The sequence below is a fragment of the Malaclemys terrapin genome, chromosome 3, assembly GCF_027887155.1.
Source record: "Malaclemys terrapin pileata isolate rMalTer1 chromosome 3, rMalTer1.hap1, whole genome shotgun sequence".
Taxonomy (NCBI): domain Eukaryota; kingdom Metazoa; phylum Chordata; order Testudines; family Emydidae; genus Malaclemys; species Malaclemys terrapin.
Window position 1 is genome coordinate 85947223 of NC_071507.1, and position 15958 is coordinate 85963180.

At 38.7% G+C, this 15958-nt stretch overlaps 1 protein-coding gene across 5 annotated transcripts in view; it reads left to right on the forward strand.

Annotated features, from left to right (window-relative positions):
- Positions 1-15958, forward strand: part of PDE10A (phosphodiesterase 10A) — a 534797-nt gene that overhangs the window by 488357 nt on the left and 30482 nt on the right. For 4 of the 5 annotated variants that reach the window (XM_054023695.1, XM_054023697.1, XM_054023693.1 and 1 more), the window contains exons 11-16: positions 543-685; positions 4844-4936; positions 5519-5705; positions 7175-7317; positions 8913-8996; positions 12251-12401. In XM_054023695.1, coding sequence (XP_053879670.1) covers positions 543-685; positions 4844-4936; positions 5519-5705; positions 7175-7317; positions 8913-8996; positions 12251-12401 — 801 coding nt within the window. The remainder of the gene's footprint in view (positions 1-542; positions 686-4843; positions 4937-5518; positions 5706-7174; positions 7318-8912; positions 8997-12250; positions 12402-15958) is intronic. The other variant, XM_054023694.1, reaches the window with a different exon arrangement.

Consider the following 15958-nt stretch of genomic DNA (forward strand, 5'->3'; position numbering starts at 1 on the left):
CACCTAGCTGTAATGATATAGTGACTGGTCAGTCTGCGTTTCCATTAGGGACATTGTTTATTCAGAGTTTTAGAAGTCGTAATGCCCATAAAATGTTCTTTGATATTGTTGTATCTTCAAATCTATTAAAGTACAGTAATTGAAAGTAAATCATTTTAAAAAGTAGGGAAAAGGTTGTCAGTCCAAAAGCAATGACTTTGTACCCACAAAATACCCCGCTTCAATGGAGACCCATTTTTCTCCTTGTACATCACCCACTGGAGCATCTAAAAAAAAACCCTGACTTTTTAAATTTAAATGTTAAAACTGTAAATGACAACTTGATTTAAATAAATTATTGTATAAAACAAAAACATTATTTTTGTGTGTTAAGTTGTAGCCTAAATTGTTTTAGTTGAGGAAACTTCTGGAAAATGCTTTCTCTATTAGAAAAGCTGGCAGAACTTTCATATTCGAAGGGTCTACCTTCATGAACAGATTAGTGACTAAAGTTCACCTGAACCTCATGATGGTTAATCTTAGTTTTGTTCTTTTGTCTATAGATATATGCAAAAAACCTGGTGAATGCAGACCGCTGTGCACTCTTCCAGGTTGATCACAAGAACAAGGAACTGTATTCAGACCTTTTTGATATTGGAGAGGAGAAGGAGGGGAAACCCGTCTTCAAGAAGACCAAAGAAATAAGGTAGGAACAGCAGAAGAATTCAATTTAATTCTAACTAGCGATGTGCAGGTATCTTGTTACCCAGTGTCTGTGCCTACTTGCAGGTGCCTACCCTGACAATACTTGTCATACTGTGATATCATTCCCACCAGGACCCGCCTCCAGAAGGTAGTACTTCTGGGAATGACATTGCAGTGCCATCGAAACAGCGTCTCTGAAGCTATAACGTCACTCCTGGAAATGCCGTCTTCCGGAGGCGGTCCTTTTGGAAATCATGTTGGAAAAAAACACAGGTGCTCCAAGGTAGGTAAAGGAGCAGGTGTTAAATTAAACCCCCTTATCTACAGTTCTGCAAGTACAAGACATTTATTGGCGTTCCCAAGATCAATCTAAATGTGACCTGTTCTCTCAAACACATGCAAAGTAGAAAATTATAGTGGGTAATTCTGGTTGGGGAATCAGGCATTGCCAGTAACAACTGGTCAGATCCAATCAATCCTTTTAAGGTGGGCAATCCATTTACTCTTAGTTTAGTGTCTCCTTGTCTCGCCTGATATGATGATCCTGGACTTCATTCTGATGTGAATAATTGTGATTTTAAAGTGCACTTGAATTGGTCAATTTTAAGTTTTGCACTGGCGTGGAAGGTTACACAAGCTTCTATGAGTATTTTTAAAACAGATGCATCATCTGCATGGTAAAATTGCCTCATTAATGTGTACATTTTACACATACACCCCTCCTTAGTGGAAAAAACAGCCAGAATAACAAGGTAACTTTTAAATATTTCAGTTTTTGGAGAGAATGATAATTTATATAATGCCTTTTGTCCAGGAAAATCCCTAATGGATATAGGTTGAGATTTTTCAAAGCAGGGTAGGGGATTTGGATCCACATTGTTTTATAGTTAGTGAAAAATGTGTGACTAAATCCCATGAAGTACTTCAAAACCTTTCAAACATAAAATACACACAGCTCTTCACTCAGCAGTGACATTCTAAAATGGTTTATTCAATTGTTTCTTTGTATCTTTAAAGTTATAGTATCAGATATGGTTCATAAGGGAATGTAAGTCAGATTCCCTTACTCTCAATGGGACTCACATAGGCTGATGTTTATTCTTTCTTACTACATTGTATACGTGAGCATAATGGAGTCTACACTGGTGCAGTTTATATACTAAGGAGCAAGAAGATGGTGTAAATTAAAGAAGAAGGTGACCTACTTACACTTTCTTACACCCTCCTGATAATTGATTTTCTTGTTTACAGTCCTCTCATCTGTCCCCTCAGTGTGAGAATTACACAAATGTTGACTTTGACTGTAAGGGAGTCTGAGGCAAATTCAGGGGTGATGTATAAGGCTCTGAAAAGGGCAACAAAAATGATTGGGGTATGGAATGGCTTCCGTATGAGGAGAGATTAATAAGACTGAGACTTTTCAGCTTGGAAAAGAGACGGCTAAGGGGAGATATGATTGAAGTCTGTACATTCATGACTGGTGTAGAGTAAGTAGATAAGGAAGTGTTGTTTACTACTTCTCATAACACCAAAGAACTAGGTGTCACCAAATGAAATTAATAGGCAGCAGGTTTAAAACAAATAAAAGGAAGTATTTCTTCACACAATGCACAGTCAACCCGTGGAACTCCTTGCCAGTGGCTGTTACGAAGGCCAAGACCATAACAGGGTTCAAAAAATAACTAGATAAATTCATGGAGGATAGGTCCATCAATGGCTATTAGCCAGGATGGGCAGGAATGATGTCCTTACCCTCTGTTTACCAGAAACTGGGAATGAGTGACAGGGGATGAATCACTTGATGATTACCTGTTCTGTTCATTCCCTTTGGGGCACCTGGCACTGGCTACTGTCGGAAGACAGGATACTGGGCTAGATGGACCTTTGGTCTGACCCAGTAGGGTCATTTTTATGTTCTTATGAAAAGACTGTAACATATACATTTGCAAGAGGGTAAGAGTTTGTCTGAAGTGGTCTGAATTGGTATAATGCTGTAATTGGTGTACATATTGTGGGGATAGGCAGAAGAAGGTATAGCATACACCAACTTAAACTTCTTATAGACATACAGTAGAACCTAAGAGTTATGAACACCTGGGGAATGGAGGTTGTTTGTAACTCTGAAATGTTTATAACTGAACAAAACGTTATGGTGGTTCTTACAGCTGAATGTTGACTTAATACAGCTTTGAAACTTTGCTATACAGAAGAAAAATGAAACAAGCACAGAAACAGTTTCCTTACCCTGTCAAATCTTTTTATAAACATTTGCTTTTTTTCTTAGTAATTTACATTTAACACAGTACTGTACTGTATTTGCTTCCAAATGAGGTGTGTCGTTGACTGGTCAGTTCATAACTCTGCGTTTCTACTGTACTGAGTAAAATCCTGGCCCTAATGAAGTCAATGGGAGTTTTGCAATAGATTTCAGTGGAGCCAGGATTTACCCACTTAGACTAACATCTGTGTGTGGCCCATCTTTGAGCGTCTCTGCTTATTTCACCCATGCCTCCTTTAAATTATAGAAGCCAGAAGTGTTTTATGTTGAAGAATGATCCCAATTATTTTCTTGTAATAATATTGACTGCAGGATTTGTATGATTCAACTCTAGTATGCTTCATGTATTTGTTTTCATTGTGGAAGGTCTACAAGATTATGTCAGTAATAGTGCATCTTAGCTTGCTGTAAAATGAAATTTATCCATGAGATTCGTTCATAAAATAGCATGGATATAAGAGATGCAATTGATAAGTTGTAAAGTAAACTGATGACTTAAACACAAGTCATCAGACTGAACAAATGTAATTGAATGTAATGAAGATGAATTAGAAATAACCTCTAATCTTATTATGGACAGCAATCCTTATTGAACCAAAATGATTGTAGTATGGGACCTTTTTTAGCTCTATATCAGGGATGGGCAAACTACGGCCCACGGGCTGGATGCGGCCTGCCGGCCATTTTAATCCAGCCCTCGAGCTCCCGCTGAGGAGTGGGGTTTGGGGCTTGCCCTGCGACAGCTGGGGAGCAGGGTCGGGGGCTGCTCCACGCGGCTCCAGGAAGCAGCAGCATGGCCCCGCTCTGCTCCTACACTTAAGGGCAGCCAGGGGTTCTGCTCTGCATGCTGCCCCTACCATAGGTGCCGCCCCTGCAGCTCCCTTTGCCTGGGAACCACGGCCAATGGGAGCTGCAGGGACGGTGCCTGTGGACGGGGCAGTGTGCAGAGCCACCTGGCCATGCCTCCACATAGGAGCCAGAGAAGGGACATGCCGCTGCTTCCGGGAGCTGCTTCAGGTAAGTGCTGCCCGGAGCCTGCACCCCTGAGCCTCCCCCCGTGCCCCAACCCCCTGCACCAGCCCTGATCCCCCTCCTGCCCTCCAAACCCTCGATCCCAGCCTGGAGCACCCTCCTGCACCGCAAGCCTCTCATCCCCATCCCCAGCCCAGAGCCTGCATCCCCAGCCAGAGCCCTCACCCCCCCAAGCCCCTGCCCCAGCCCTGATCCCCCTCCCGCATGCCGAACCCCTCTGTCCCAGCCCAGAGCACCCTCCTGCACCCCAAACCCATCATCTCCAGCCCCACCCCAGAGCCCACACCCCCAATCAGAACCTGTACCTCTTCCCACACCCCAATCCCCTGCCCCAGCCCTGATCCCCCTCCTGTGCTCCAAACCCCTCGGTCCCAGCCCGGAGCACCCTCCTACACCCCGAACTCTTCATCCCCAGTCTCACCCCAGACCCTGCACCTCCTCCCCCTTGCACTCAACCCCAGCCCAGAGCCCCCCCACACACCCTAACTCCTCATTTCTGGCCCCACCCTGGAGCCCGCACCCCCATGAGAGCCCTCACACCTCTCCCACACCCCAACCCCAATTTTGTGAGTATTCATAGCCCACCATACAATTTCTATTCCCAGATGTGGCTCTCGGGCCAAAAAGTTTGCCCACCCCTGCTCTATATCCATATAAAATATTTTCAGTAGATATCTATAGTATTCTTTACAATTCCTTCTTGTATTTCAAGAATTTTATCCTTACAAACAACAAAATTAAGCTGGTTTGGACTGAAGGTACATTTGTATGTTTAGGGTAGTCTACAATGAAAAAATGTTTATTCAAACTGTTCATATGCTGATCGACATGTTTCTTTAATATGTGCAGATTTTCTATTGAGAAAGGAATAGCGGGTCAGGTAGCAAGAACAGGTGAAGTCCTTAACATTCCTGATGCCTATGCAGATCCACGCTTTAACAGGTAAGACATTCTTTAGTTACAGCTAGGACAGGAAAAAACAAAATAGCTAGCTTTTTACTTAATGTTCCACTCAAATTTTAAAGACATTATCAATTGATTAGTACGTTTTCATGGAATTAAGGGGTCCTGATGAAGAGACAAACTTGAAATATTTATTTTCAGAGCATTCAATCTGATCTTGTGACTGTATTCTATTAAAACAATTTTGATTCTGTTTTACCAAATAATTGAAGAAGCATTAGTTATTTTGTTCTAGATAGAAGTTTGCACCGCTGGATGGACTATTGCTCCTTGTACATTAAAAACCTTAACTCAATCTGATTGGTTTAGAAAATAGGTGTATTTCAGTCACTTGATGATCTGCTAAGTCATAAAAATAGAGTTTTTAAAACATTTTCGGTATTTTTATGAATGAACTGACTTAATTGGCTGAAGTTCTCTAATTTTTAAATGTGTATTATAATAATTGATGCATGCATTTAAGTGTTAGATTAGTGAACCCTGTGTATATTTAAATGACATTTCTAGGGAAGAAGGGATGACCATTAATTGTCCTTCTCTTTCTCTTCCCCAACTCTCCAGAGAAGTTGACCTCTACACAGGCTACACAACCAGGAACATTCTGTGCATGCCTATTGTGAGCCGAGGGAGTGTAATAGGCGTTGTGCAGATGGTGAACAAAATAAGTGGAAGTGCCTTCTCTAAAACTGATGAGAACAACTTTAAAATGTTTGCAGTCTTTTGTGCTTTAGCCTTACACTGTGCTAATGTAAGTTTTATCCCCCAAAAGCTTAATATGAAATGTGAAGAAAATAGTTCTGTCAGTTTGGGATTTTATCGATTCTGCTTCATCTTCCAAATCATTAAAATTGATTAATAATTCTGTTTTATTGAGCTAATGGGGCATCAGTAATGTGTTGATTCTTTCACAATAAGGATTTGATTGATTTCTTCTGAAATAATTGTGCAATTGATATATCTGTTACATACAGCTAATGCAAAACAATATACTCCAGTCAAAGTATGTAGAGCACCACTTAACTCTGTTCAGATATGGTGAATGGACCTGAGTCATTTATTCAGGTTCAGAGTATGTATTTTACACAGTTTACTGCGTGGTGGAGGGAGTGTACTCCAATACCTAGTGTGGAGGGAGTATATCAAATACATCTGAATATACATTTATTTTAACATCCTGGACTTTCCACATATAACTACCCCTGCATCTAGATGAGTGTTGATGCTATTATTTGTGAAAGTCAACCTTTTTTTTTTTTTTTAAAGAAAGATAATTGTTCATTTAGAAAGTATAAAAACATTTATAATCATTACCATATAGGTATAAAAATGCAATATTGACCATTACAGAAAGGAACTCAACACATTTTATTGAAGAGAGATATTGTACAATGACATAGTCAGGCCAGAGTCTCATAAGAACCCTTTTACAGCACTCTGGCAGTGTAAATGGAAGTAAACTATATTTACACCCACTTTAAGGCCTCTTTAGAGTGGTATAAAGTGGCCTTAGTGTAAATCAGGATCAGGTCCAGTCAAGTCCCTCTATTGGACATGGATCTACCATGTTAGAGGATGAACCCTCAAGGCATGTTCCTCCTGGGGATTTTCTTCAAATGAAGCATAATTCTCTTTACTCGCTTATAATCTATACCATGCCTAATATATTGAATTTCAATCTTTTAATATATAATTGAACTTGTTTTTCCCTAGCGCTGAGTGATAATTTGTCCATTCTCTGTTGTGAAAAACACTGTCCCTGAAGCGACAGAGCAAATGCATTACTTGAAAAACTCAGTGGGAGATTGAAAATGTATAGGAAAATATTGTTATTTAAATTAGCTCTTTTGGGCCAAATTGTGGCATGGTTAGCGCAGTGGTGCAAAAGGATTTAGTGTGACCCTTTGTCTGTTCTGCACCTTCTACCCACATCACAGGTAGTAGCAAGGGCATCGAAATAGGCTTTGCAGAGCTGCTACCATTTTGAGTGTCCAGGTTTAGACACCTTAAAGGGAAAGGACCTGATTTTCAGGAGTGCTAAGTTTCCACCTTCGTAAAGCCTGGCTCTTATAAAATGTGTCAGGTCAGGCATCCAAAATAACTAGTGAGTTTTGAAAATGTAAGCCTTTATTCTTAAGAATAAATGTTTGATCTTGAGGGAAACAGGCTTTATCTTTGTAACTGAAGTCCAGTGTTAATGAATAACAATTGTTCTTTCAGATGTACCACAGAATTCGCCATTCGGAGTGTATTTATCGTGTAACCATGGAGAAGCTGTCCTATCACAGTGTTTGTACAGCAGAAGAATGGCAAAATCTCATGAACTGCACACTCCCTACCCACATCTGCAAAGAAATTGAACTGTGAGTCTTTTGTCATTTCAGCAGCAGCTATAACCTGTCTTTTGCTCATAAAGTTAAATTTTCCATGTACAACAGAGGGTTTGTGGAAATTGTTATCAAAGAAACATCCTAAAGCTATCGGGATTGATTTTGAATTTCCTTGCACCTTGTTATATCTATACAAAGTAAGTGTAACCCAGATGTAAAATGTTACCTAATCAGAGAAGCATTTTTTATCCATTTTGCATACGTGCAAATAACTATATATTTTGTACAGCAACATTAAATCAAGCCCAAGGAACGTAGAGGAAAAAAGTTCTATTAATTAGGCTTTATTTGCATGGGATCTCTGCTATCTTAATCCTACCAGTCCTCCTGTAGTGAATGAGGCTTCCAGGAGAATCCAAGTAAGGGACACCTGACTCTCTAATCATGATTTTATATATATATGATCATATAAAAAGCAAACCACAAAAAATATGAAAATACAGAAGCTCAGTGATGCAAAGTACTTGAGCACTCTGGCTCTAATCCATCAAGGCATGCATGCACGTACTTAAGTTTAACTGCGACTACTCATGATTAAAGTGAAACATATGCTTAAGTGCTTTACTTGTTGGAGTGCTCAGCAGTTTTCAGCATTAAGCATTAATGTAGGATATTCTTTGCAGTATAATTTCTAATGCTTTGTTGAATGATATTATATAACCCACCTCCTCAACAAAATAATTTTTACTTTTAAATATGGGCAGGCTTTCTTTCTGGAAACACAAACCCCCATTGTTTTAGAATCTGAACATAGGTAATCATTTTCCAAACAATTCAGCTACCTTCAGATCTGACACACCTGCTGTGCTGTTCAGTGAATCGCAGACACTCTAACATTTAGTTAGATTCAATGGGAAGTAAATAGAACATTTCAGCACATCAGGTGCAATGAAAGGGGTTAATTAATAATGGATGGACAAGCAGCTCTGCTATGCTGGTCTCCCAACATGAGGCTGTGAATGTTGATATGACGGGGGGAAACGTCAACTAATGAAGCATAAAAATACAGTATTAAATCTGTACATTTTGACATTTTAATTTAGTAACAGCTATTTTTTTCCCTACAAAAATGAAACTTGGTGGAAGTTGCATCCAGTTCTTGAAATAAGTAATTTTCAACCAGCCCTGGAAACACCAGTGAATTTCTCATTATATATGAGCCACCCTTACAGCTTTTTGTGGCGAAGGATTAATTTGAGTTTGAATACTTTTGAATTACATTATAACTCCCCTCATTATCCTAATTCAACAAAGAAGATTCTGGTGAACTCTCTGACACATTCTTTAAACGATATAGTTCCCTTAAAAAGGGAAAGGGGAGGATATTTCTATTAAGCAAATAGGGCCAGGTCCTTCGCTGATGTAAATCTGCATAGCTCCATTGAAGTCAGTGGAACTACACTAACTTGCACCAGTTGAGGATCTGGTCAACAAAGTCAATATAGTGTGTATGTTCAGAAACAAGACTATGCTGCCAGGTGAGCATGTCATCTAGCAGTTTTTAGCCTAATTATAATAAGAATTAATGGATATTTGCTGCTGCTGAATTTAAATATTCTTTATGTCAGATACCACTTTGATATCGGTCCCTACGAGAATGTCTGGCCAGCCATTTTTGTCTACATGGTCCACCAGTCCTGTGGTGCAACCTGGTATGAATTACAAGTATTTTTCATCACTATTATTTTGGTTCTGTGATTATTATTTATTTATTTATTTTACTGACTGTTGTAATGAAACTCCTCATGCTTGGATATTTTTTTTTTAGTAACACAGTATACCTTGTCTACACAGGAATCTAGTAAGCAAATTGGATTTCCAGGCCCAGTTTTTGTTCCTCAGCTGGTAGGGCTGGGGATGTTGTGGGGTTAGTGAGCTCAGTTCCAAGTGAGGGAACTCTTCCCGTTGGACAACGGCCCTTTGAGTAAACAGCAGCATTGCTCGGTTCTGAGTGGAAATGCATCTGCAGCTCCTCAATGAGAAGGATGATGACAGCTTTACAGGACCTCTCAATAGTAAAGGAGACCTAAGGTCCATCTACACAGGATTTCAAAATATAGCTGCTGAATTAGTTTCAAATATTATTTAAATAGTGTCTAAAAAGATGTTATCGATTAGAACATTATCTAGCATTCAACAACAGTGGACAGGAACAGAAGACATGAATGGCTCTTCTGGCCCCATTCCTGACCCATTCTGCTCCCTTCTGCCTCCATGCTGCAAAGTGGATGAGCAGTAACCCCTCCTAAATACAGCACCCTGCTTCACAGCAAAATCACCTTGTTTCCAATGTCAGAAGTCTTTTGTTCCAGAGATAGGGGCTAAATTTACTCCTAAATTGCTTCTTCTAAACTTTGTTTTCCAGGGGGTTTCAATTTGCTGTGGAAAAAATTGCACCAAGTTGAAACTTTGCTTAGTGAGTCTCAGCCCACAGATATTTTTTAAAAATAAATAAATGTGAGAAAAATATTTTCAGAGGAACACTGTAAAAGATGGGGAGGCCTGGAATTTAACATCCTTCAACCCATCCAAATATATTTATTATTTTGAAGTTTCTTTTATGTTTTTAAAATATATATATAGAGAAAAAAGCTTCTTATCTCTCTAAAACAAAGTCTGCAACTGTCTTAACATTGCATTTAGATGCTGAGCGTATTGAGGGTTAGAATTATGCCATTTGGCACAGTCTTGTGTAAAGGGTAGAGTGTAGCTGTTAAGCTGTCCACAGAGAGGGAGTTTAGGGAAAGAGCTGCAACTCCTAGAGACAATTCCTTGCTTGCTCCCAGTGAGAAGTAATATACTGCTGTCCTCTAACGAGAGCACAGCAGTAGAGGGAATAGTTATATTCTAGGCTGAGGCATCATGTCTGTGGTGATTTTGCTTTTGGTGGTGATTGTCCTGTCCTTTAGTAGTTTCTGAAAGTAAGTAGGCAGGGACAGGTATTTGAACAGAATGGAAGTGATCGTTGTAATATATCTATTCTGAGGAATATCCTATTTCAAAGAAAATTTTTCACAAATGTTTGAAAATGTCTGACTGAAACCTCTGGAATTTAAAAAAGAAGAAAAAACACTAAAGATTTTGTGAAAGACAATATGCCTCCAGTTTTTTTCTGATGCAGGGTTAAAGTTCTGTAAATGTTATAATAGTAAATAATAAGCATGAAGTACTATATTTTTCTGTTTAAATAGCTTCTTATAGTAAATATGTTTACATTTTTACATGATAGGTCAGAGCCATTTAGCTCTGTTTTTTCAGCCCACATACACTGTAAAAGCCAGGACATTAATACTGTCACTATATAAAAGAGCAACAAAACCAAAGAGAAGTCACCCAAATGAGGTCAGACAGTCAATTCACACTAACCAAAAGGAAGGAGTTTATGCTTAAAGTGTCCACTTCAGCCTTAATTTTCCATGTTCACCCATAATATTGCAGAACTCACCATGTAGTTGGTAATCATGCATATGACATACATTTCAATATCCAGGCATTTAAACTTGAGTGAAGTATTGTGTATGAAACGTAACTAATAATGAGGAACTATTCTATATAATCAAAGTTTTAGTTCTTCTTTGAGTGCTGGCCTCTTTGTGTATTCCACATGCACATGCGTATCTCCGAGTGGAATACAGATAGGGACCACACATCTCGAAGAACCTCTAGTTACAGTAAGTAACGGCCATTTCTTCTTTGAGTGTTGGTCTCCATGTGTATTCCTCTCATGGGTATGCATGCCAATGTGGAATACAGATAGGGACCATCTATCTTGAAGTAAGTAAGTAACCTCCATTTTTAGACACACAAACAGTATCAGTATAGTAACTAGCTAATATCATGTAGAAGAAATTATCAAGCTACAGAACAACCCCTCAGTTTCAAAGAAACTGCGATAATAGGTTGGAAGAATGGTCAGTTTGAAAGAGCACAGAATTGGAAATCAGGAGACTCAGGTTTAATTCAAAGACTTGGGTTCAACAGATTTCCTGTGTGACCTTCGACAGGTCATGCAGGGGCTTTTGAAAAATTTACCTTTAAACTATTCTGTGCCTAAATTTCCATTGTGTAACAATGGGGATACCGCTTCCTGCTACCTTGCAGGAGTGTTATGTGGATAAAATCCATTAATGATTGTGAGACACTCAGACACTTTTTTGACAAGGGCCACATAAATACACTGACAGTCAGAAACAGCAATCTACAGCTGGTAGATATTCTAAATGCTGCATACTTATGCTTAATCATATAATGCTGATTTAGCAATCCTTTTTACTACTACCCCCACCTCCAATTTCTTTTGACCACCAGTCTATTTTAAGTAATTATGGTAGGTAAACAGGCTTAGAGATAAGTTTCCTTAAATAAAATAGCCCCTCAAACTATCTGGATGAGACATGGATTATGTTCAGAGGATGTCAATTATGTTTAGAGTGACAATAACCCAATAAAAAAGCCAGTGAAACTATTTCTGGAGCCACTACATGCTCCAACAATTGGAATGGAGTCAAAAACAAAAATGTATCAAAGAAGAAGAAAAGAGGAGAAATTATTATGTTTTCTTGCCAAACATAGTCTACTTTAAGCTAATTATTCTCTTGAGATTATTAGCAGTAGATACTTGTTTAAGGAAACAACAGTCAGGGATTCTGAGGGTTTTGTGCAAATGAACCCTGAAAGTTACTTGGGAAGATTGACTGTATCAGAACATGGCATACTGAAATCAGACCACCACCCTGAATTTATACTCTGACTACTGGAATCTAAATGTTTCATAATTCTAATAGATCTTAGAAAGGGAACCAATCATATATTTTTGTTATAAAGACTGGGTTATTTTTCGGTGAATTAGAATTATTGTCATTTTTTCCATTCTGTTTCTTCTCTCTCACCAATTTTTTCTTTGAAGCTTTGAACTTGAAAAGCTATGTCGTTTTACTATGTCTGTAAAGAAGAACTATCGCCGTGTGCCCTATCACAACTGGAAGCATGCAATTACTGTTGCACATTGCATGTATGCCATACTTCAGAACAACCAAGGGCTTTTCACAGACCTGGAGGTAAGCACGGGGACCATAGTACTCTCACGAAATCTCATAACTCAGACAGCAATGTAATTCTGAGCTCGGAAGGAAGGTGTCAATTGTCCTGGAAATACATACAATATCTTTCCTCTATTATTGTTTTGCTTTGAGTTTTTCTGTAAACTTATTCTCTGTGGGTTTCTCTATAAAATTTGGTCTTTATATACCACAGCGGTGTCCTCAAGATGGCACTCTCCCATACAGTGATTGCCATTAAAAAGTCAGCATTTATCCGTGCTTACCACACAGTGTTGTCAGCAATGCGCAGCTGTTCTAAATACAGGAAATAATGTGATATCTGGTACCACTGTTTGGTAATTATGTGTAAATGTTGACTTTCTAGTGGCAAACTCTGTAAAAGAGAAAAGCCCTTCTATGTTCTTTTAAAGCAAAGGGGTTCTTTCTCTAAGTTTAAAGCTTGCTTTCTGTATAATTCAGATGTAGATCAGGATGGATAAAATTACCATAATAATGCTTACAGTCATGAAGAATGATCTTTAAGCCAACTAAAATTAGAATTCTTACACAGCATGATGATGGTTGTTCAGAATTTTAATACTGTGCAAGAAATAATTTCCGGATCTGAAAGAACAAAATGTTTTTAGTTCAGCAATTGATTTAGATGGAATCCATGCCATATAAGATTTCAAAATGTATTTCTTAAATTGGGAGTTCTTCCATCCTCAAGACAACAGTTCTAGGGTTCAGATTTACAAGTGTGTATTGGTTGGTGTGGGGATTTCTTGGAGGGGGGAGGCAGTTGGGTTTATTTATGTATTTTCCACCTCTCAGAACTTTGACAAAAATAATTTGGTCTTACTTAGCGAGAGATTCTTTGCCCAAAATACAACATTTCATTTGGGTGGTATTTCAGTTAACAACGTAAAAAAGAAAAACTGCATCCTGTTCTCTATGCATGCAAAATTCCCATTTGAAGTCAGTGCATAATGTAATACTTTTTTTGCCCAAATTTCACTATAAAATGCAGTGGTATTTCACAGACAATTGTGTCTTCCCCTGCTTCAGAGGATCATAAGCCTGGAAGGGACCCCCTGGGTCATTGGGTGCAGTCCCCTGCTATCTTAGGCAACTTCATCATATAATTCCATTAATAAATTTATTAAACTCAATTTTAAATCTAGTTTGCTTGCTCCCACTTCTGCTACTGGGAGGCTGTTCCAGAATCTCACTCCTCTGATGGTTAGACACCGTCTTCTAATTTCCAGCCTAAATGTATTCATGGCCAATGTATAACCATTTGTTCTTGGGCCAACATTGTCATTTAGTTTAAATAGCTCTTCTCCCTCCCTAGTGCCTACCCCCAGATGTATTTACAGAGAGTAGTCGTATCTTCTCTCAGCCTTCATTTTGCTAAACTAAACAAGCCAAACTCTTTCAGTCTTCTCTCGTAAGATGCATCCACCATTCCCCTAATCCTCCTATTGGTCCTTCTCTGCATCTGTTCCAGTTTAAATTAATTTTTCTTCAACATGGGCAATCAGAATTGTACATAGTATTCCAGATGAGGTCTTACCAGTATCTTGTACAATGGCATTAATACTTCCCTATCTCTACTGGATACTTTTTGTGGGAGAAAGTACAGAGGGTGGATTCCAGTTTCCTTCCCTGCATGATTCAACTCTTCCCCCTTTTGATTACATTTCCTTGTTGGAGAGAAGTAGACCCTGCTGTCAGATATCAGCAGGTGTAAACTTATGTATTTTGATCACATCAGGCATAAGATGGAAATTAACTTAAGAAAGTTATTATGGAAGGAATGGCGGCAGGTCATTGCAGTAGGGGACAACCAGCAAAGAGGTGGGTAGATGGTGTGCAGCAGATCCTTGGGAGGTCAGTGGCTGAGTGCTTGAAGTTAGCAATGGATCAAGAAGGCTTCCAAAAATTCTGCTACGATATCACTAATATTTAGACATGAATAAATGTATTTTACTTATCTCTACTAGAAATACCTTGCCTGTTACATTCTAGGATTGCCTTTGCCTTTTTCATTGCCCCATCACATTGATGGCTCATAGCCATCAAGCAGTTGACTAATGCACGCAGGTCTTTCTCCTCCTCTGTTGTTTTCAACTGATGATTCCCCAGTTTAGAACAGAAATTCTTGCTGTTAGCTCCTAATTGCATGACTTTGCACTTTGTATTATTAAATTTTATCTGATTTCTGTTACTGCAGTCCTCAAGGTCATCCAATTCTTCCGGTATCACATTCTGACCCTCCTCTGGATTGACAATGCCTCCCAATTTTGTGTCATCAACAAATTGTATTACTACTTCCTCCTTTTTGTGCCAAGGTCATTAATGAAAATGTTAAATACATTTTGTCCCAACACCAATCCTTGAGAAACTCCACTAGTAACCTCCGTCCAGCTCAATAGTTCTCCTTTAGGTGAATCTGTTATCTCCCCTTTAGCCAGTTCCTTATCCACCTTACAATTCTTGTACTAATCCCCATTTTCTCCAGTTTAACTAATAATTTCCCATGTGATATCTATAAAAGGCTTTATTGATCTCCAAGATATCAGTTAAAGAAAGATATCAGGTTAGTTTGACACGACCTACTTTTGGTAAACCCATGTTGCATTGTATCCCATTTTCATTTACCTCCACATCTTTAATGATTTTTCCCCTCAAAATTTGTTCTAAAGCCTTGCATAATATTGAGGTCAGACTAACAGGTCTTCAGTTGTCCAGATCACTTTTTTTCCTTTCTTAAATATAGGTACTACTTTTACTGTTCTCCAGTCATATGGTACCACCCCAAATTTGACAGATTTATTAAAAATCTTTGCTACCAGACTTAAAATGTTATGTGCCAATTCTTTCAATATTCTGGGATGGAGCTTAGCCAGTCCCCACAACATGAACATATGAAGCTGTTTGAGTTTAAATAAGACCATTTGCATTTCTGTTTACTCACACCCATTTGCCATCCTGCCTTTGCCCCCATATTCTATATTAGCATCCTTACTGAAAAGGGAGACAAAGTATTCCTCTAGCTTTTGGGTCATAACTAGATAATCCTTAATCTCTACACTTCCTCGCTGCAAAGTGACTCCAGTTATTTTCTTGTTCTCTTTTTATTTATATGGCGAAAGAATCTTTTAATATTTGTTTTAATTTCCTGGTAGTATAGGAAACAAAGGGTTCAGAATATCCTCAGTAGTCAGATTATATTCTATTCAATGCACAGATTCTCTCATCCTCTATGTTTGGAAAGCACCTAGCACATATAATAATAAAAATTGTCATCCTTCAAGACCCTTATCAATTCTGCCCCTCCCTGTCTACATCTGCCTTTGTCTCCTTTCATGTTGCAGTTTATGATAGAAGGTAGTTACTAAGAAGACAAAGGTACCAGCCATTTGATTTTGGGGGATAGGTCCTGATCAAAGGGTTTGGTCAGCCATCTTGATGGAAAGGTGTGGTGAGGATTTTACCTTGAACCAAGTCTAGCTTAAGTTTTAATTACTAGAAATCGTTTTGATCTTTATTTCTCTTGTAACCATTTCTGG